At 41.0% G+C, this 20,698-nt stretch overlaps 1 protein-coding gene, 1 long non-coding RNA gene and 10 other non-coding genes across 13 annotated transcripts in view; 1 reads left to right on the forward strand and 11 right to left on the reverse strand.

Annotated features, from left to right (window-relative positions):
- Positions 1 to 12,540, forward strand: part of Dars2 (aspartyl-tRNA synthetase 2, mitochondrial) — a 26,178-nt gene extending 13,638 nt beyond the window's left edge. Inside the window, exons 11-17 of one of the 2 annotated variants that reach the window (XM_010635587.2) lie at positions 1,228 to 1,335; positions 3,086 to 3,148; positions 4,303 to 4,455; positions 8,364 to 8,582; positions 8,799 to 8,909; positions 10,715 to 10,790; positions 11,500 to 12,540. In XM_010635587.2, the coding sequence (XP_010633889.1) occupies positions 1,228 to 1,335; positions 3,086 to 3,148; positions 4,303 to 4,455; positions 8,364 to 8,582; positions 8,799 to 8,909; positions 10,715 to 10,790; positions 11,500 to 11,714 (945 nt within the window). In that variant the 3' untranslated portion in view covers positions 11,715 to 12,540. The remainder of the gene's footprint in view (positions 1 to 1,227; positions 1,336 to 3,085; positions 3,149 to 4,302; positions 4,456 to 8,363; positions 8,583 to 8,798; positions 8,910 to 10,714; positions 10,791 to 11,499) is intronic. The other variant, XM_010635589.2, reaches the window with a different exon arrangement.
- Positions 12,541 to 16,538: 3,998 nt separating this feature from the next.
- LOC104870163 lies at positions 16,539 to 17,690 on the reverse strand. The gene is made up of 4 exons (XR_782456.2): positions 17,343 to 17,690; positions 17,013 to 17,041; positions 16,793 to 16,834; positions 16,539 to 16,611 (listed from the first exon to the last, which is right to left on the reverse strand). It is a non-coding gene; the product is annotated as an uncharacterized LOC104870163 (long non-coding RNA).
- Positions 16,682 to 16,758, reverse strand: LOC117285665. Its single transcript, XR_004516732.1, has one exon. It is a non-coding gene; the product is annotated as a small nucleolar RNA SNORD81 (small nucleolar RNA).
- LOC117285613 lies at positions 16,898 to 16,975 on the reverse strand. The gene has a single exon (XR_004516697.1). It is a non-coding gene; the product is annotated as a small nucleolar RNA SNORD47 (small nucleolar RNA).
- On the reverse strand, positions 17,521 to 17,601 carry LOC117285616. Its single transcript, XR_004516700.1, has one exon. It is a non-coding gene; the product is annotated as a small nucleolar RNA snR60/Z15/Z230/Z193/J17 (small nucleolar RNA).
- A 138-nt stretch (positions 17,691 to 17,828) lies between the features above and the next one.
- Positions 17,829 to 17,906, reverse strand: LOC117285666. The gene has a single exon (XR_004516733.1). It is a non-coding gene; the product is annotated as a small nucleolar RNA SNORD79 (small nucleolar RNA).
- A 382-nt stretch (positions 17,907 to 18,288) lies between these two features.
- LOC117285623 lies at positions 18,289 to 18,353 on the reverse strand. Its single transcript, XR_004516707.1, has one exon. It is a non-coding gene; the product is annotated as a small nucleolar RNA SNORD78 (small nucleolar RNA).
- Positions 18,354 to 18,579: 226 nt separating this feature from the next.
- Positions 18,580 to 18,640, reverse strand: LOC117285615. Its single transcript, XR_004516699.1, has one exon. It is a non-coding gene; the product is annotated as a small nucleolar RNA SNORD44 (small nucleolar RNA).
- Positions 18,641 to 18,924: 284 nt separating this feature from the next.
- LOC117285622 lies at positions 18,925 to 18,991 on the reverse strand. Its single transcript, XR_004516706.1, has one exon. It is a non-coding gene; the product is annotated as a small nucleolar RNA SNORD77 (small nucleolar RNA).
- Positions 18,992 to 19,192: 201 nt separating this feature from the next.
- On the reverse strand, positions 19,193 to 19,273 carry LOC117285663. The gene has a single exon (XR_004516730.1). It is a non-coding gene; the product is annotated as a small nucleolar RNA SNORD24 (small nucleolar RNA).
- A 149-nt stretch (positions 19,274 to 19,422) lies between these two features.
- On the reverse strand, positions 19,423 to 19,485 carry LOC117285625. Its single transcript, XR_004516709.1, has one exon. It is a non-coding gene; the product is annotated as a small nucleolar RNA SNORD75 (small nucleolar RNA).
- Positions 19,486 to 19,957: 472 nt separating this feature from the next.
- On the reverse strand, positions 19,958 to 20,034 carry LOC117285614. The gene has a single exon (XR_004516698.1). It is a non-coding gene; the product is annotated as a small nucleolar RNA SNORD74 (small nucleolar RNA).
- Between the last annotated feature and the right edge of the window lie 664 nt (positions 20,035 to 20,698).

Genomic DNA, 20,698 nt, shown 5'->3' on the forward strand with positions numbered 1-20,698 from the left:
AGAGGAAAAACATATGAGAAACTGAAAAAATGGAAATAAAGTGTTTGTAAATGGGGAGGGGAGGAGGGGGTGAAGGGAGGGCAGGGACAAGGGGAAAAAAATGAGAATCAAGACCTATTATATAAAGGTACAGGATCCCAATAATGAATGTAACTGTACTGTATACCTAGATTGTACCAATAAACTCAATAAAAAGGAAAAAAAAGCATATTTTAATTTTCTAAATTCAAAAAAGAGGGTGAATGGGCAGGGGGGATTTAGGTCAGTGGTGCCACCACCTGCTTCACAATCGCAAGGACCCAAGTTCAATCCCCAGTACCAAAAAATAAAAATCAAAAATAAATAAATAAATAAATAAGAGGATGAACAAAATAAAAGAACAATATCTTTAATTTTAAAATAACAAAAAATAATTTTTTTTAAGTTCGAACATGTAAAAGCATTTATTCAGATTATTAAGATTTGTAAGTATTTAAAACCAAATGTAGATAGAGGAGTTTGATACCAGGATCGCCTTTATATTTGCTTCTGAAGAGCAACCTCCCTTGATCTGTATGATGCTGGTGACATTTTTTTTTTTTTTTTTTTGGTACCAGGGATCAAACTCAGGACCTTGCGCTTATAAGGCAGGCAGTAGAACCACTGAGTTAAATCCCCAGCCCAATGCTGGTGACATTTCTGAATCAGTTTTCACCATAAATTGTTTTTATTGGTTTGTCTTGTTTTTTTGTTTGTTTTTTGTTTTGAGACAGGATTTCACTGGCCTGGAACTGTCCATGTAGCCCATGCTATTCTCCACTCACAGTCCTCCCAGCCTCCTGAGCACTTCACTGCAAATTACAGAAAGAAAGGAAGGAAGGAAGGAAGGAAGGAAGGAAGGAAGGAAGGAAGGAAGGAAGGAAAGAAAGAAAGAAAGGGAATTGAGTTCTACATGGCCTATGAATGGTCAGTGCTTAGATCTTACAATTAAAGAAAAATAATAATATACACGGAATCATAACCATGTACTTTTTTTTTTTTTTAATAAATACCAATTTAAGCTGGGAGTGGTGGCACACACCTGTGATCTCAGCACTCAGGAGGCTGATGCAGGAGGGTTGCTGTGAGTTTATGGCCAGCCTGGGCTACATAGACCCGTCTCAAAAACAAATCAAAAATCTTGTTGATACAGTGGTTTGAGATAAAAATGACTTCCTGTTACCCCTTTTTTTTTTACCCATTTTACAGATTATAGATGTCAGTGATGTGTTCAGAAACACGAAGAGTGAATTTCTCCAAGACGCACTGAGTAAGCCCCAAGGAACCGTCAAAGCCATATGTGTCCGCAAAGGAGCAGTAAGTGACACAATTCTGTGTTTTTCCTAGAATGTATGTTTTGGAAGTAAGTATGTTCAATACTGGCACATTTAAACTTGAGAAAGAACAGTTCTCTATATAAAAAAATTTTTTTTAACATTTTTTAATATAGAGTCTCACAATGTCCCTAAAGCTCTAAGAGAACAGTAAAATATTAGGAAGACAAGCTTACGCTTAGTATTTGGGGCTTTATATTTTATTCCCCCTTTTAAAGCCCTGCTGTACTTAGGACAGTTTCACTGGGGTATTTTATGAGAATGAGACAATATTCACTATTTCATCTCCAGCCTCTGTCCAAAAGCTCTTGGCCTCCAGGGATGTAGCTCAGCGGCACCATGCCTGCCTTGCAAGTGCAAGGTCTTGAGTTCAATCCCCCGTACAAAAAAAATACAAAAAAAAAGCAAAGGCTCATGGCCCTATTATCAGCTCCAGCATGGCTCTCACGTGCTGACTTTTGACCATGCCCAGCTGCCTGTTATTATTGATGACATTTCAGGGATCTGTTCTTCCCTAAGTAGATATTGAGAACTATGAGAGGTGGTGTACACCTGTAACTCCAGCTGCATGGGAGGCTGAATCATGAGAATCACAGGTTGGAGCCCAGGTGTATCAGGACCCTGCCTCAAAGAATCAAAAGAGATGGGACAGGCATTTAGCTCAGTGGTTCCACTGCCTACCTTGTAAGCACAAGGTCCCGAATTCGATTCCCGGTACAAAAAAAAAACCCAAACATACAAAAAAATAAAAAAGGATAAGAGTGTAGCTCAGTGCAAAGGTCTTGGATTCAATTCCCAGGACCATAGAAACAACAACTAACAGGACTACACGGATACATGTCATTTGTTCACTGTTAGACCTCACATCCTAGATTAAATGCCCTGTGAGTATAGTTGTTGGTAATCTTAGGATCTCACTTAGAAAGACAGATGATTTTAAAAATGTAAGATAGGAAGAGTTTTAAGAAACTTGAAATAAGCCAGGCTTGGTGGTGCACACCTATAATCCCAGTACTTTGAGAGGCTGAGGCAGGAGATTCCTAACTTTGAGCCCAACCTGGGCAATTTAGGAATTTAATGACACTCTGTCTCAAAAAATAAAACAAGGCTAAGGGTGCAGTTCAGTGTAAAGGTCCTGGGTTCAATCCCCAGTTTAAACAAATAAATAAATAAAATTTGGTGGCTCATGCCTGTAATCCAATACTCAGGAGGCTGATGCAGGATGATCACCATTGAATTCAAAGCCAGTCTAGACTACATGGTGAATTCAAGACCAGCTTGAACTACATAGTGAGACTGTCTCCCAAAAAAAATTAAATTCTGAATCCTTTTGATGCTTTTGGGCTGGAGATTTAGCTCAGTAGTACTGTACCTGCCTCGCAAGTGCCTGAGTTTGATCCCTGGTATTGCAAAAAAAAAAAAAAAAAAAAAAAAAATCTGAATGCTTTTGTTACTTTGAAAATAGTTTTTTCTTTCACAGTTCACTTAGATTAACTTTGAATTATTTGTTCTGCGTATTACAGAACTGTTCCCAGTGAGGCCTCTGTAATTAGGGAAATAAAGTCCTACAACAAGCTTGAAAAATTTGTCATTTGGCAGTGGAAATTAAATTTTTGTTAAATCCCACTATAGTGATGGAAAGACACAAAATGTATTTGTATCTCATTTGCTATCATGAACATGTTTCTGAAGCTAAGTATCCTGTTGATTAATTTTTGATTTTCTTTCATCAGAAGTACTTAAAAAGGAAAGATATTGAGTCCATTAGAAAATGTGCAACTGACCATTTTAATCAGGTAAGGAGTTGAGGCAGATTTTTTTTCCTTTTTGGTATTCTGTGCTTTAATTATTGCTTGAGCCCTTACTGTTGAAGGCCTTGTTATTTGAGATCACTCTTTTGCTTTCTTCTGTTTATTTTTTGTTATTCTTGTCCCTTAGAACAGTATTACTTTAAGACTTCAGCTTAGTTGACTACTCCATTAATTAGAATATGAAAGTTCAACCCTGGCCTTTTAAATTTTTTAAGTAAACAAAGCTATTAAATCCAGTTAGGAAAATAAATAGAGCCCCACATGCTCGAGGTTTAACAACAGAATGACGGGTATGAAACTAAACCTATATTCATTGTCCTCTGTGTCCCTTTTAAAATTACAAACATACCATTGACAGGCACATTTTCTGTTCTTGGCTTGGGAAGGGCAGAACTGAAATTGGGCAGAGCAGGAGTGGGGAAACATAGTGTCACTGGACAAATACGTTACCTTGACCATTTTAGAGTCAGTGACTTTGGAAAGCCTCTTGCTACTTGAGCCAGTAATTTTCTGTGATATACTTAAGGAAAGGATCCTAGATTTAAGGAGACTTTATGCTCTTCAAAGTGTCATTTATAATGAAGAGAATGAAACCATATAGGAGAGGTTAAATGTTATGGTATATTTACAAAAACACCTGGCATGTAAAGGTACAAGATCCCAATGATGAATGGAACTGTACTGTCTACCTAGAATGTACCAATAAACTCAATTTACAAATAAAATAAAATTTTTAGTTTCCTAAGGATATTAATGTAGGAAAAAATGTTTGTGTCGTAATGACTTGTAAGAAAAGGATAGTGTTATGTACACAGTTCATCACCATGTGAAAATGTTATATCTGGTAAAGGTACAAGATCCCAATGATGAATGGAACTGTACTGTCTACCTAGAATGTACCAATAAACTCAATTTACAAATAAAATAAAATTTTTAGTTTCCTAAGGATATTAATGTAGGAAAAAATGTTTGTGTCGTAATGACTTGTAAGAAAAGGATAGTGTTATGTACACAGTTCATCACCATGTGAAAATGTTATATCTGATACTGGAAGTGGACTACCTGGGTTTAGTTCGGGGTGAGCAGTGAGGCTGCTGGCTGAAAGCTTAAGTGTGAGTAAGTCTCTTTCTTTGTCATAGGAAGTCTTACCTGTGTTCCTGAAAGCCAACAGTAACTGGAATTTGCCAGTTGCCAAGTTCATAGTGGAGGAGCATAGACTGGAATTAACCCGAATGATGGAGATCCAGGAGGAGGACTTGGTCTTATTGACTGCTGGAGAGCATGAAAAAGCAGTAAGAGGAATTATCTGCGTGTGTGTGTGTGTGTGTGTGCGCGGTGGAGGCTGACTGCTGCCTTTCTCCTCCCGTGCATGTGTACATATTTTAAATGGACTGTTAATTCAGAAAGTGGAATCACTTTGTTATACGAATATCTTTCAGTACTCTGTAATGTGCTGTGTGAAAACTGCAGTTTGATTGAGGCCTGCGCAGGCCCCCGCCTGTCTGTGGTTCAGGGCTGCTATCTGCCTCAGAAAGCAAGTGGAGCTTTTGTCTTCTGGGAAGACAAAGTCATCGTCTTCTCTGAAAAATCTTCCTACATAGTTGGCTCTGGCATTTGTCAGGCATAGAAGGGCAGGGATGGCGGCCTCGTGAGCATAAGGTTTTCCATTTGAGATCAGGAGCTATGAGCGTGATCATAACCAGAAAATCCACCGTGGGGCATAATTACCTTCAGGACTTATCTCAGCCCCAGTTTTGTGACAGTCATAGAAGTGGAATCCTTAATAATAAAAGAGTATAACCTCGTCCAAAAAAAGATATCAGATACAAAGAAGTCTGTACTGTGGGGTCATATTCACAAGGTCCGTACCAGGCAAACCTGCTACAGTGCTGTGTGATGAAGACCAGGCACCAGTCGCGTTTGTGTGGTCTGAACTGAGGTAAATGTGTGCCTGAAACACTACAGGGAACCTCTCTGCATGGCAAGGGATCAAAGGAAACAATAGGTCATTCTTAGGCCATGGACTGAAAGTCTGCCTGCTTAAATAATCTCACTGATTTGTATTGAGATTTTTGGGGGCTTTTTTGTTTTGTTTTTGTGGTGCTGAGGATTGAAGCTAGGGCCTTGCATGTACTAGGCAATTGCTCTACCACTAAACTACATCCCTAGCCTGATATTTCCTGCACTTTAAACTGACACAGTCCTCCAGAATATTCTTTGTTTTGTTTTTTGGGTTTTTTTTGGTAACAGGGATCGAACTCAGGTCCTTGCGCTTACGAGACAGGCCACCGAACCGCTGAGCTAAATCCCCGGCCCAAGAATATTTTTTACTTACTATCTTTTTTTTTTTTTTTTTGAGACAGGGTCTCACTACATAGTTGAGACTGACCTGGAACTCACTATGTAGCCCAGGCTGGTCTCGAACTCACAGTGATCCTCCTGCCTCAGCCTCCCGAGTGCTGGGATTATAGGCGTGCGCCACTATACCTGGCTACTTTCTTATCTTTCTTCATAATTTGACACCTTAAATGTTTACCACTAATAGTATATAGTGGCTATAGTAGCTACTATATTTTTGCCTGACTTGCAAGTTGTATGAATTGAATAATTCTATAGGGATACTTTTATTACCTTGAAAAAATATGGTTTCATAAGATTTTTTAGATGTATGGATACCTATTTGTCATTATTCTTTTATAATGCATTACATGGCATTCTTTTAGAATTCATTAAATGCATCTCATGAAAATATGTAGAGATGACATTATTTAGGGTATATTGTTGTTTGTTTAGTTAGTTGGGGTTTTTTTGAGGCCAGGTCTCTCTGTGTAGGTCAGTCTGGCCTTGAACTCAGGGCGATCCTCCTGGTTCAGCCTCCCAAGTGCTGGGATTATAGACACACCTGGCTTAGTTAGAGTATATTGTAAAGCAACCCTTGAAGAGAAATAGCCTACAATAATTTTAAACCAAATCATACATTTAATAAGAGCTTGTGCCCTTCACAAGACCATGGAGATCACGTAAGTGTAATGACGAAGAAACTGAGACACAGAGGTCAGAAGCCTGACCGTGGCCCGTGAGATAGAGTAGCCCCCATCTCTTTTGCATAATATGTGAGTATACTGCCCATTGCACTACTTACAGAGGGCCTATCGAGGGCCGGGGACTTAGCTCAGTGGTTCCGCTGCCTGCCTCGAAAGCACAAGGTCCTGAGTTTGATCCCCAGTACCAAAGAAAGCGGGGGGCTATCAAATTGGAATTAGGATGTATGTCATCATTTTGCAAAGAAAACATTTTCCAATTTTAATCCTTTGCTTTCTTTTTGCATGGGTTACTGGATTTCCAAGCATAGTTTAAGAAATGGTATCTTGGATATCTTCTGTTACTGATCTTGATTCTATTTTCTGCTTTAATTCTGCACAAGTTAGAGATTTGTTATGTCCCGACATATTGTCAGTTTTGTCCATACTCAGTGTATACTGAAGGAAAACATGCTGCAGTTTGTGTCTGTCTGTCATGGTGTGTGTATGCAGGAGAACCTTACTGATGCTATGCCTGCCTTTACAAAGTAAGTCACTGATGTGGCTTTTAAAACACATGCACAAAACTGGAATCTTTATCAGCTTCCAGCCTCCTCCGTTGACATTACACAGATTAGATCTGACTCTGATTAAGGGTCAGTGATATTACTTATACAGGCATCAAAAATATTTTCATTTGCAAAGTTTTGCAGATGAAGAAAATTTGGTAGTTGCAAACCTTTGTACATAATGAATTTCTATAAATAAGGTCAGTTTAGAGTGCTGGAGGGCTGCGGGGCTGACAGACATCCTTGGACTGACTTGACCAAGGAGGACCCCTTGTCCTTGAGAGCAGCAGCTGTAAGTGGTGAGTGCTACCACCATGAAATGACTACAGTGCCATTCTTCACATTTACGAGAGACAGAATTTAGCTTCACGAATCTTTGTAAAATGCACAGAAGTGTAACATAACAATCAAACGTGAGGATTAAAAGTATGCTTTAAAGGCTAAGCATGATATAAATTCCGTCCTTCATTGTATATACCTGTTTTTAAAGACATGGTATTGTGAGACCTGGTGGTGCACGCCTGTAATCCCAGCACTCAGGAGGCTGAGGCAGGAGGATTGCCTTGAGTTTGAGGCCAGCCTGGTCTTTGTAGTGAGTTCAAGGTCAACCTGAACTATGTAGCAAGACCCTGCCTCAAAAAAACCAAAGTAGTAATAATAATAATTGAAATTAATCTTTTAATAAACAGTCATGGTATCTAATTAGCACTTTATCAAATTCATTCTTCTAATGTGTATTTATATTTTACTTACTATGTTTTTCCAAAGGAAGTTTCAGAGTTCAGCTTCAAAGCTAAATGTAATCTACTATCCGTCCTTTCCCCTGCAGTATTAGAATGCAGTACTTAATTGCAGGTCTCATTATCAGCGCATTTCTTAAAATAGAAGTTGGGATTTTATATAATACCCTGCTGCAAATTAACCTAGCTGCTGAATAATGTCTTGGTATGACCAAACATTCTGCTGTTCCCTTCTAGGAACATATCGCTCTAATTCTTCCTGGGCCTTTCTTGAGAGAAAGCCAGACTTACCGGGAACATTAACATTCTGAAAATGTCTCAAAAAACAAACAACAAAGAAAAAATCCAAAGCCGGGCCTGGTGGCACATGCCTGTAATCCCAGCACTCGGGAGGCTGAGGCAGGAGCATCACTGTGAGTTTGAGACGAGCCTGGGATATGTAGTGATGTTCCAGGTCAGTCTCAACTACAGAGTGAGACCTGTCTCAAAAAACAAACAAACATTCTGAAAACGTCACAGTGAAAGTACCCTACGTAGATATTTTAGGGTAAGATAGACCAGGCCTCAGAGTGACGGTGTACGCGTGTCTTGGGCCACGTGTGGCTGTTCTGTGTAACCCAGCACAGGACTGTGCCTCAGCCTCCCGCGTGCTGGGATTACAACTGTGTCCTAATCCCTGTTACTTGGTACTCACCCAGGACCTGGGTCTGAAGGTCGCTGTCACGCATGTTACAGTCAGCTCCTCCTCAGGTCTTTGCCTCCTGAGAGAGTTGGCAAATCTTTTACTAGAGAATGGTGTGCTTTAGAATCCAGGCTATTTCCTGATACTGTGTCAAGGAGCTAACTCAGTGTTTCTGTCCTCTATTTGCAGTGTTTTTTGTTGGGGAAATTACGACTGCAATGCGCCGACCTTCTGGAAGGGAGAGGAGTGGCACTTCGTGACCCCACCCGCTTCTCTTTCCTTTGGGTGGTGGATTTTCCGCTCTTCCTCCCTAAGGAGGGCAATCCCAGAGAGCTGGAGTCAGCCCACCACCCGTTCACTGCTCCCCACCCCAGTGACAGTCACCTCCTGTACACTGCACCTGAAAAGGTACCCTCTCTGTACTTCCACATGAAAAGGAAATATGCAGATAAAGTCAAAGAAATTCAAAGTTCACAGTCTGAAGATAGGACCTGGTTCTGGAAGCCTCAGAAGAAACTGTGAACCAGGGTTAATGTTTTATCTTTGAAATAGCTACAATGTCTTCAACCTGTAGAACTAGAAAGTTGGAAATTTCCTCTGACATAAAGACTCTGAATCTTCTAGGTTCGCAGCCAACACTATGACTTGGTTTTAAATGGCAGTGAGATAGGAGGTGGTTCTATTCGAATTCACGATGCAGAGCTACAGCGTTACATCCTGTCAACATTACTAAAGGTAACGTTCCTCTTCTAACCTAGCCTCACTGTTTTACCTGCGTATTTGTCAGTTTCTTTAAACACTTACTGCGAACGGAGGATTTGCTAAGTACAAAGTAGTGTCAGCTTATCTCTCTACCTTCAGTGTACGACTTGGAAAAGTAAATGACGGTAAGAGCTGCTTGTGAGTGCTTCCTGTACCAGGGATGCTTACATACCTGTATTCATCCACACACTTAATCTTCATATTCTGCTCGTTTTCAACATGAGAAACTGAGGCAGGTTATGGAGCTTGCCCAAGTCATACAACAAAAGGAAGCAAGATCAGTAATTGAAGGGTGGCTCTTGAGCCCAGGATCCTCATCTCCAGGGATGGATGTTAGAGAAAGAGAGAGGTTTAAAAGGACCTTTACAGTTATATTTGAGTGACAGGGAGTGGGGTATTCAGGACTTTAAAGAGTATCGTTCGGCTGTAAACCTCAGGATTTGCTGTGCATTATTTTAAAACAAAGAAAAACAAACAAACAAAAAAACAGTCTCAGTCTGGTCCTAAAAAACATTTTGTGGGATTCAGTAAGGGTGGGGTAGGATGGAAGACCTTACATGTGAGAGCAGGTCTGGAGAACTCAACATCAGATTCCCCCTTTAGCTCCAAAAGCATTGTGGACTCTGCAGCCTTTCTCGTGTGGGTCAGAGCCTCCCTTCATAAGCTCGTCTCCCTTGCTCAGTCTTTTCATTGTCGCAGTTTTCAGAAGAGTAAGAACACACTGCTTCTGCTTCCTCCCTGTGCACATCAAAATAGAAACACCTAGGGCTGGGGATTTAGCTCAGCAGTTCTGCCGCCTGCTTTGCAAATGCAAGGACCCAAGTTCAATCCCCAGTACCAAAAAAGAAAAAGAATAGAATCACCTAGAAAGCAGTTTTAAAATAAAAAGGAAAACAGATGCCTCAGCCCCACATCAGACCAATTAAATAAACTCTGAATGTGAGATTTTGGTGTCTTTGTTGGATGCTCACCCGATTCTGCTCTGCAGTCTGGTTGGATGACTGTTTCCAGACACTTCCCACATTTCTGTATCTGCTGCTGCACAGAAATTGCTCCCCTGGTCACCAAACCCAGGTTCCTGTTCTTGGCCTCCGAGTTGTCCTCCCTTCTAGCTGAATCTGACCCTGTTGCACTTTCACTGTCGTTCTTTTCCCTCGGTTGCTGAGACACGGTAGTCCCTATTTCTTATCCTACTTTTGGAGCCCACACCTCCACCCCCTGGACTAGTCTTACTCTGTTAGCATTTTCAGTTTAGAAGGCTGCATTTGCAGTAAAAATACCTGGCACTTTTCCACATGTTCTGAGCATCTGTGACTTGTGTTACTTCCTTGGTACACTATAAACCTCAAAAGATAGCATTTTTACACTTTCCCAGTGAGTTGTTGCTATTAGTAAAGTAGTGTTAAGATTTTTTTTTTTTTTTTTTTTTGAGGCAGGGTCTCACTATGTAGTTGAGACTGACCTGGAACTCACTCTGTAGCTCAGGCTGGTCTTGAACTCACAATGATCCTCCTTCACAATGATCCTCCTGCCTCAGCTTCCCGAGTGCTGGGATTAAAGGCGTGCACCACCATGCCCGGCCACTTAAGATATTTTTTAACTCAATTTGTTATTTTGCCTTTAGCGCCTATGTCTAGTATGTGGCACTTAATATCCCTTCAGTATAAATATATATATATATTTTTTATATAATTTTGGGGGGGTTGAGACAGGGTCCCACTATGTAGTTGAAACTGACCTTCAGTATATATTTAAGTGGGGTACTTTTTGAATTTCAGGAAGATGCAACATTGCTCTCCCATCTGCTCCAGGCTTTGGATTATGGGGCGCCCCCCCATGGAGGAATCGCCTTAGGTAAATAATTTATCTTTCTGTAAAACTAAATTTCATTCCATAGCCTTGTGTCTCAAATTTGGACTCTCATCTTATTTATAGTGGGGGTGGGGAAAGTTAAGTCTCAAGTTCAATGAGAATTTGTTTTAATTTCAGCAATAAACTATTTTTTGTTGGTACTGGAGATTGAATCCAAAGACTCAGTAATACGCGCGCGCACACACACACACACAACTTTTTTTTTTTTGTGGTACTGGATATTGAACTCAGGTCCTTGCACTTTTAAGGCAGGTAGCAGAACCACTGAGCTAAATCCCCGGCCCTCAGTAATATATTTTTAAAGTATATTTTACCATTATTAAAATATTATTAACTGAAGTCTGGGTGTGGTAGCACATGCCTGTAATCCCAGCACTCAAGAGGCAGACCAGAAGGATCACTGCAAGTTCAAGGCCAGCTAGCACTATAAAATGAGACCCTGTCTCAAAAAACAAAAAATTGATTGAGCTGGGTCTGATGGTAAACACCTGTGATCCCAGCGCTTGGGACCCTGAGGCAGGAGGATCACCATAAGTTTGAGGCCAGCCTGGGCTACAAAGTGAGTTCAAGGCCAGCCTAATCTACAAAGCAAGACCCTGTCTCAAAAGAAAAAGTCTTGAGCACTTTTCTAGAATAAAACATGAGACTGCTATACATTTTTTCACCGGTGACCTTTGTGTTTTACTCACAGGTTTAGACAGACTGATGTGCCTTGTCACTGGAGCTCCAACTATCAGAGATGTGATTGCCTTCCCCAAATCCTTCCAGGGACATGATCTCATGAGCAATGCCCCTGATGCTGTCCCTCCTGAGGAACTGAAGCCCTATCATATTCAAGTCTCCTGGCCAACAAACTCAGAAGCAGAAAAGAGTTCTTTGAATCATTCACACCATCGAGAAAGTTGAGGGTTTGAGTTTTGTCCTCTGTGCTTCACCAATGCAGAAATCAGATCCAGGTCTGCCACAAAACTGACAATCAAATTTTTAGGTGAAAGTAACCCAGGCAATATTTTTCACAATAAGAAACAGAAGATACCTGATTTTGATTTGATAACGTACTATTAGGGCTTTTATTAATTTTTGGTTGAGTTTTTTGAAGTTCCTTTTTACTTGCAGAGTATAAAGATGGCTTTTTACTAGAGAAATACAGTAGCTTAATGTTTTCTAATAATGTTTTCCATACCCAGATTATTCACATAGGTCAGAGGAAGTCAAATCATGAAGGAAAATGCTTGCTTCTGTATACTGGTGATGGAGGGAAGGTTGTGGTTCATCCAGCCTCAAGAGACTGATAAATTAAGCTTCACGGTGACATTTAAACTACCAACACAATATAGTAAGAATAACAACATAATGCAGAAAACATCACTGAAATGAGTCACAAAATCTTACTCAGTGTTTCACTTCAAGAAAAATCTCACTTAGCCTCATTTCCTACATATGCGAAATGTAAACAGTACTTTCTCTGGCTACCTCGTAGCGCTCTTCTTGCCAAAATCCGAAGAGACATTTGTAGAAAATAATGTGAATGAAAATGAAAAACTGAATCAGGGTTGAGATGTTAGCTCAGTGATGGATCACTTGCCTACTATGAAAGACCCTGGGTTCTATCCCCAATAACACACAAAAGCATTACACAAATTCAACATTATCCATATATAAACATCTATAAGCCGGGCGTGGTGGCACACACCTGTAATCCCAGCACTGGGGGGCTGAGGCAGGAGGATCCTGTGAGTTCGAGACCAGCCTGGGCTACATAGTGAGTTCCAGGTCAGTCTCAACTACATAGTGAGACCCTGTCTCAAAAAACAAAACAAAACAACAAATATATATATATATATTTTATAGTTGAAGAGGAAACAAACCTGTAACCACAGCTACCTGGGGGGCTGAGCCAGGTGATTCGAAAGTTCAAGGCCAGCCTGGGCAACTTAGTGAGATCTCTTCTCAAAAAACAAACCAATAAAACTGGATGAGGCTTCTATAGGTATTTGGGGAAAGAATGGCATAGGTATGCATACATATATCAGCAGTTTAATAAAAAACAGTTGATGGCTTTTATTTGTAAAGTAGGTATAATGAGCTTGATGGGGAAAATGGGATTGAAGAATTCAGAAGATCTGGGTTGCAGCTTGGTGGTAGAGTGCTTGACTAGCTTATCACACAAGACCCTGGGTGGGGTCACAGAGCCGTCCTTGGCCAAGTCCAGAAGTCCAGCCAGAAGCTGTGGCCAATTGTCAGTGCCAAGGGAAGGCTCCTGTGTCCCTGTGGCTCCTCAGACTGGCAGTGTCCTCTGCTGTCACCATCACACTCCAAGCAGCTCACAAGGTGTGCAGCCCCCCCCCGCCCCCGCCCCCCGAGTTTTGGTAGCAGTGGGAGGTGGAAGCTAGCAGGGGTACCCTCCAGGATCCCAGTGGTGCCCCATCCCCCTGCACCTTCCCCTCCGCAGAGCCTGGCTGGGCCTCCCTCGGCCACGGGCCATGCCACTAAAGACAGACACTTGTGCTCCCAAGTGGTGGCTTTACTTTGTTTGTATTGGAAATTGTGGGTAATGTGAACAAATTGTAGCATTTCCTCCTCAAAAAAAAAAAAAAAAAAAAAAAAATCCCCTGTACCACAAATCAAAACCAAATCATTCTAATAAGTCGTACTTTGTTTTGGAGACAGGGTCTCACTATGCAGTTTAAACTAGCCTTTAACTCACTGTAGCCCAGGTTGGCCTCAAACACATGGCAGTCCTCCTGCCTCAGGGTCAGGAGAACACTGCCCAGCTCAATAACTGAAAATACTAATTGACCAAACTTCATATACACAAAGTGAACTGAAATGTATGGTTTTCTTGTAAATTCCACTGGTGCAAATAAAAGCTATAAGCATCACAGAATGGGAATATGGCCTTGATTTTGACTACCCCCTTTCTCTTGTGCAAATAAAAGCTATAAGCATCACAGAATGGGAATATGGCCTTGATTTTGACTACCCCCTTTTCTCTTGTGTTTTTGATTTGTAGACATTAAATACCTATTTTCTCAAGGCTCTAATAGGATACTATAATCTGCTTGAAAACATGCTCTACACACAAATATGTGATGCTTTAGTCCATGTATGGATCATTGTCCTTTCCTGCTGCAGAAATGATTTGCTAGTAGCTGGTTTTTCCCTATTTTTTTCCTAATGTCTCCCTCATTTTAGTGTATTCAACCCAAAAAGACATTGCTGGCAGTCATGACTTAAGGGTATCCAGTTTTGCCTGACCTGAGAATCTCTAGGTTTCCTTTTTGGCAGGGAAATACAATTTTATACCCATGTGTTGCCTGCTAAATGTCATTCACTCTTATTTAGAGCTGATTCTGGCTAGTCACTCCCAGAAATGAGTTTACAAATGACATCCAAACTTATTTCCTAAGCTATAAATACCAAAAGTCCTAGGTTGCCAAGAGCCAAACAATCCTGCCATGTCACATTAGGCATTGCTCAAGCCTTTCTTCAGCACGGCCTGGAAAAATGCTTACTCTGAAATCGAAGGGAATGTAAAATAAAGCTTTCATTTAAGTGGACTAAAATTGTAAAACCCAGATTTTATGGAGCTGGAGGTAACAGCTCAGTGGAGAGGGCTTACCTACACGTGCTGCACCCTGGGTTTGATGCCCAGCACTGAAGAGGAAAAAAACTGCCAGCTGCAATACCAAGTCAGTATAGACAGCTTTGTCCTCCCATGTTGGGAAGAGATGTTCAGATGAAGTCTTTGTTCATAGGCTGTCACTGAAAAAAGTATACAGCTTTTACAAAAACCTCCCTTTCTGGGGAAACAAACTGATCTATATATAACACTGATCTTGGTTTTCATTAAGGATAATTTTAAGGATGGTGCCTTACGGGTACTTTTCTTAACCAGTATCACGATTAGATGCTGTATGTGTGTGTGCACGTGCACGTGTGCATGTTATGTAACACCCGAGGCCCATTGTGGTGACATACCTGTAATCCCACCACTCAGGTGGCTGGGGCAGGAAAATCACTGCAAATCTTTTGAGACTTTTTGGTACCAGGGATCAAACTCCGGATCTTGTGCTTTTGAGGCAGGCGGCAGAATCCCCAGCCCTCAAATCTTAAAATTTTTGAGTCTATTGGTATATCTTAGGTATACAGTAGTCATTCAACTGGGATCTTGTACCTTTACATGACAGGTCTTGGTTCATTTTTTCCCCGTCCCTGCTCTCCCTTCACCCCTCCTCCCTACCCCTTTACCAACACTTCATTTCCATTTTTTCATTTTCTCATTTTTTTTTAAATCTTAAATTTTTAAGGACAACTTGAATGAGACCTTAGCTCACAAAGCTACCCCCCCATCTTCATCTGTAAATCTCCCCTAAGTACACCTCAGATGTAAAATCTTGAGTTGGACACTCCTGGATATATAATTGCTGGCTTCACCACTCCGTCTGGCACCTATCATTGGCCCAGTTACTTAACCTCTAGACAGTTTGTCACTGAAGCCAAGCACGTTAGCACAGAACTGTACTCTCAGTACTTGTGAGGCAAGCAGATCTCCTGCACCAGATCTGGCTATACATAGTGAGTTCAAGACCAGGCTTAACTACATAGCAAGATCCTGAACTAATTTTTACAACTGTGATCTTTTCCATAATCCTGGCTGCAAACCAAGTTGGAGAACCCAAATTCATTGATTAGGTACAATCTTGACCTTACAGGGACATTCAATTCAGTTCTCACCCAATCTGGCTTGCAACCAGAATCATGGGGTTCCTTCACTGATGAAGCACAGCAAGTTTTTAGTGCTAGAATCTTGGCCAACGTAGAAACCCAGAGCTTTGGCACTGCTAAATGCCCAACATTTAAGTTTCACTGAACTGCCCATGGACTGGTCTTATCACAGGTAAGCACAGGTAGCAAACGGTGATGGCATGAACCATTGGACAAAGCTGTAATTTCAGCACTCTGGAAAGCTGAGGAAAAGGTTGAAGCCTACTACAGGGAGACCTCACGGCCAAAATGCTCAGCCTCAAATCTTACAGCACCTGAAAGTATTCCAGGTGTATGTACACCTAGGTAAATGCTGGTGAGAGGGATGAAATTCATGTCCTCCCTAGGTCATTGTGAAATGACCACAATGTAAATAAAGGGAGCTGGTTCAAAGACCTGCCGAATGGCTTCAGAAACATGCCAACATGGCTAAGGGCGGGGCTGCTGCCAGCAGTTACCTAGCATGCCCAGACAGATTTACAGATAGTTTCTCCAGGAGACTAGTCACTGCATTGCCTCATTATGCTTATCAAGTGCTTAAACTCCAGAAACTAAGTTTACCTAGTTTAGATCAGGGCTTCAGATGATAGGGAAATACTCACCAAGCACCCTAGTAGATTCCCACTTTAATAAACCTTTTGAGGGGAGCCACATTGATATATCCAGCTATTTTCCACACCCAACCTTAGCATAATTATTAACATTTTGATTGCTAAAAGTCTGTTCCCAGCCTTGGTTATCTGTAGTTGGATAACAAAAGGCTTGTTTTTCTTCCCAGTAGTCTTAATAACCCCACTGCTTTAGCCCACTTGTTTTTACACAGGAATAACCCAAACTGCATCTTTTTAAATGGTTCTAAAAAGTGAAGCAGTACCATGAAATCTCTAATTTGTGTACATGCTTCCACTTATGACAACTGATAGGTGAAAAGAATAACCTCAGTAACAAAAAAATATACCCTTCTCCAGACAGTTTCCACCAATTTATTAAAACTGACATGTTTAATCTTCTCTCCGATGAGCAACTATCCAGCTGCCTGCAATAAAGACAGTGATTTTAGTGCCATTTCCAGACTTCAACCCATATAGTAGTTAGGAAACAAACACAAGAATATCAGATCTTTTCTCATCATCAAGTAATCAGTGAGAGAGTTCAAGGTGAGGTGAGATCATCATGTATTCTGGACTAGGAAGAGTGCGGACATACTCAATCCTCACCTTTGTAAGGGTAAGCCATATGCCCACTGATGCCACAACGTCCTGAAAAAAAAACACACTATTAATTATGGCTAAAAAGTATCCTGTTATACTAATCAGTACTGTAACCTCAGCATCAAAATGGAACGGTTTTATAAGTGATATCATTTTACTTCATTTGGCAGAATCATCACATCATTGGTTACATTGCAAGTTATTACAGATATACAGAAGTTCTTACCTTAAAGGGTTCAGGGTCACAAATTTTACCTGTATGTATGGAAAAGGGGAAAAACCCATTTAAAATTTTCCCACAGGGTAGGGGGTATTGTTAAGTGGTAAAGAATGTGGCTTTCACTTGCATGAGCCCCTAATGCTCAAATCTCCAGGCTCCCAATGCACAATTGGTCCTATGCCATCTCCCTCTATTCATTTTAACTGTATAAGCAGCAAAGTAACAAGCCAGGAAATTTGGGCACGCATCATGCTGTAAAGTAAACTCCACTTTCCCAAGCAGGAGTTCAAGAGATGAAGTTCAACCTTACTACGTACACTGTTCAGGCTGACTGACCTTGAGGTCGTTTCAAGTCACGTCTTGGCCTGTCGAGTAGATGGGAGGTCCAGACATGAGACATCATGCCTGGCTTGCATCTTCATCCTTAATTCTGTAGTTTAACAGTGCAAAGAAAAGACATTTGTGATCCATGTTCCTCAATGTTTTCAAGGAGACAATAAAAGGTTACTGCAGCAAGATACATCAGATAGGAGCGAAAGACTTGATTGTTCATCAGTGTTTAGTCTGCTGAACTATGTTATCATCATTGTATCAGCTTTTAGATGAGTCCGTCTTGAGGGCTGAAGGTGTAGCTCAGTGGTAGAGCATTCACCTAGCAGCATACCCTAGGTTCAATCCCCAGCACCAAAAAAGATTTAAATTACTAACCTTTCTGAAAACTTCCACGGTGCATCATAGCCAAGCCTACTCCCCATACCTATGAAATTTTTATAGTCTAATTAAAAAGGTGGTTCATAGGCAGATTTTTTAAGATTCACCAATTACTGTTTCAGTTTCAAATTTGGCTTCATTCTCTTTCAGAGAGATTCCCATCTGTTTAAAACATCATCACTAACAGCATTTTGTTAAATACTTAAGATTAACAAAATATATTTACCTTTATAAAGGTCTTCATTATCTAGACCTGAAAAAAAAGTTCCGTTTTAGACACCATTTCATAACACTCGAGGACTACTAACTTGGAAAGACAATAGGCAAATTACTCAAAGTTTTAAAATAAACAGCTCCCTGTCCTACTGAGCATAGTATTTGGTATCACAAACACTAGTTAAAAATCACTTCAGAATTGTATGTAAAGCATAGGATACCAGGAAAGAAAAAAAACATTTGCTTACCAAAGCAAGCCATCCAGACTCTTCTAACCATTACCTAAAATAAAAACAGGAAAACCTTCATTAATATGCTAAAAACATTAAAATTTTCTTCACTGATTGTCACAGGGTTATTCAGTGTTAAATTTGTCTACATGCTCTTTTCAGGTCAGACATTTGATTAACATCATTACAAAAACCCCACAGAACAAGCTCAACCAAAATGCAAACATCCATTACTCAAATATGAGCTATCAAACCAAGCAATAGGCATGCCACTTGCAAGCATTCTCAGTCTTCAATCTAATTACTTACTCAAATTAAGGTTGCTCCAAGTGGTCAGACTCCACCTGTAAATGACGAATGGTTTTAGAATAGCCAAAGATGAATTTTCTCCCCCCAAAGCTAATAACAATGCCTGGGATCAGTTAGAGCTAATTAAGACCTTCATATATCAGTCAGTATTTGTTATCATCATCCAGGCTGTTCACAAATGGAATGTCTTAATAAATAGTGACAGGGCAAGGATCTGGCATTTTCCTAATGTGTTCAGAGGCCACAGTAGGACTGCTTACTACACAGAGGTACACTCCCCTGAAACACCATTACTTTGTTCCTTTAGTAGTTTGCCCTGTTACCTACGTTTAACTGAATAATTTCACTCACCATTTCAACTTCTAGCTTTCTGGTGCCTATGAAATAATTTAAATAGAATGTTAAGAAAATAACCCTTAATGGTGATGCCGAGTACCACAAAATTCAATCCCAGATACATCAGACAGGTGGTAAATCTCTTCATGATTTATCTGCTGAACTATGCAACCATCACGGTATCTGCTTCTTCCTCCTCCCACCAGTATTAACTTTAGCCATGAAAATAAGGGAAGCTCATATATAATTAAGCCAAATATAGTACTGCATGAATAACTTAAGTTCCTCACCTGTATGCCCATTACCGGAGGCTGTTTAGTACCTAAGAAGAAAACTTTGTCAACTGAGATGGAATCTCCACGTTCCCCATACCAGCTTTTTCTGTGCCTCAGTTAGAATAATGGTGGTTAAGATTATCGTCATTCTTACAGTCAAGAGTAGCAAATAAATGTCATCATTGTGGCACTCCTGCTGTTTTTCAATCATACTTCCCTCAGGGGTAAATTTAACTTACCTGAGTTCTCACCCTTCTTTGGCTCGTTAACTAGAAAACAAAAATATTCACAATGAGAAATATCCTCATATCAAGAATTAAATATGCTTCTGCGTCTCAAAGCCTCAGAATAAAAATTTTTCAGAAATCCCTTCTGCCCACTACTCTTACACCATCACAGGCTTGACACAAAAATCATCTCTTATGTTTCACTTTCCACCTTTCCCAAATTCTTACCTGTCCATAAAATGCCATTAAATGCCATTGCACCCGTATACAGTGCCATTCCTCCTGAAAAAAAAAAAATAGGTTAATTCATTTAAGTCAGAAGAACTTTAAATCATTCTTCTTATATCACATATGCCGCGAGCTCATAGCAGCCACAATTTCAACAGTTTAAGGGGTATGGAGTACCTCAGCGCTGGAGCGCTTAGCCGACATGCACAAATTCCAGCGTAAGACAATAAAAGATGTACTTAGTATTTATTACAAAAAAGATCGTTTTACTCGGGGCACAACTAGGACCAGAATAAAATGCTGCACTGCGGAACGCAGTTACCAGACACACGTGGGCTCCCCCTGCAGACATTTCCTGAGGTAAAGCAACTTGGGGATCAGGCTTCGGTCTACAGTGGCCTATCCGAGTGACTTGGCACGTGCCGCCATCAGAGCTGTTGGCATTCATCAGCATTCTCAGATGTCCCTACCAACACAGGCTTCATCATTCGGGAACGCGAGCCAAAGTCTTCTCCGCAGTTCGGCCCCAACAACCGACCTGGGATCACGCCTGCACCGAAGGCGCAACTTCTCCATCTTCCTAAGCCTTACAAAGCGACTGGCCTAGAAACACCAGCCAATTTTGGGTGACCCCAATGGTAAGGGAAGCAAGGGCCCCAAACAGGAAGGACTTATCTTCAAAAACGAACTAAAAGGGAGTAAAGCACTTGCAGGCTTGCCTAAAGTATGTAAGGCCTCGAGGTTCAATTACAAAAAAGAAAAATTTGAAAAAAAAAAAAAAAAATTTAAAAAAAAAAAAAAAAAAATCTAAAGCCAGTAAGACGATAACTTACCCACAACCAGCAAACTCCTACAGCTGAAAGAATGAGATGGCGCCGGAGGCCCCATATATAAGGACTCTCTTTTCGTGACGTCACGACGCACGCTCCTTTCCTGCGCCCGCTGCAGCTCCTCCCCGTTTCTTTCCCACCAAGCTCCTCCTTTTCCAGTCCCGCCCCGGCCACACCCTCTGACCACGCCCACCCTCGCCCTCGTGGGCGGGGACACGATCGCCCGGGTGACGCAGGGCTCCCGCGTTCCTGGTTCCTCCCGACCGAGGAAGAGCTGAGGGGAGGGGGCGCGAGGGCGAAAAGCGGTGGGGAGGGGAGGGGCGGTGTAAG

Source organism: Fukomys damarensis, unplaced genomic scaffold, assembly GCF_012274545.1.
Source record: "Fukomys damarensis isolate Sample0158 unplaced genomic scaffold, DMR_v1.0_HiC HiC_scaffold_11, whole genome shotgun sequence".
Taxonomy (NCBI): domain Eukaryota; kingdom Metazoa; phylum Chordata; class Mammalia; order Rodentia; family Bathyergidae; genus Fukomys; species Fukomys damarensis.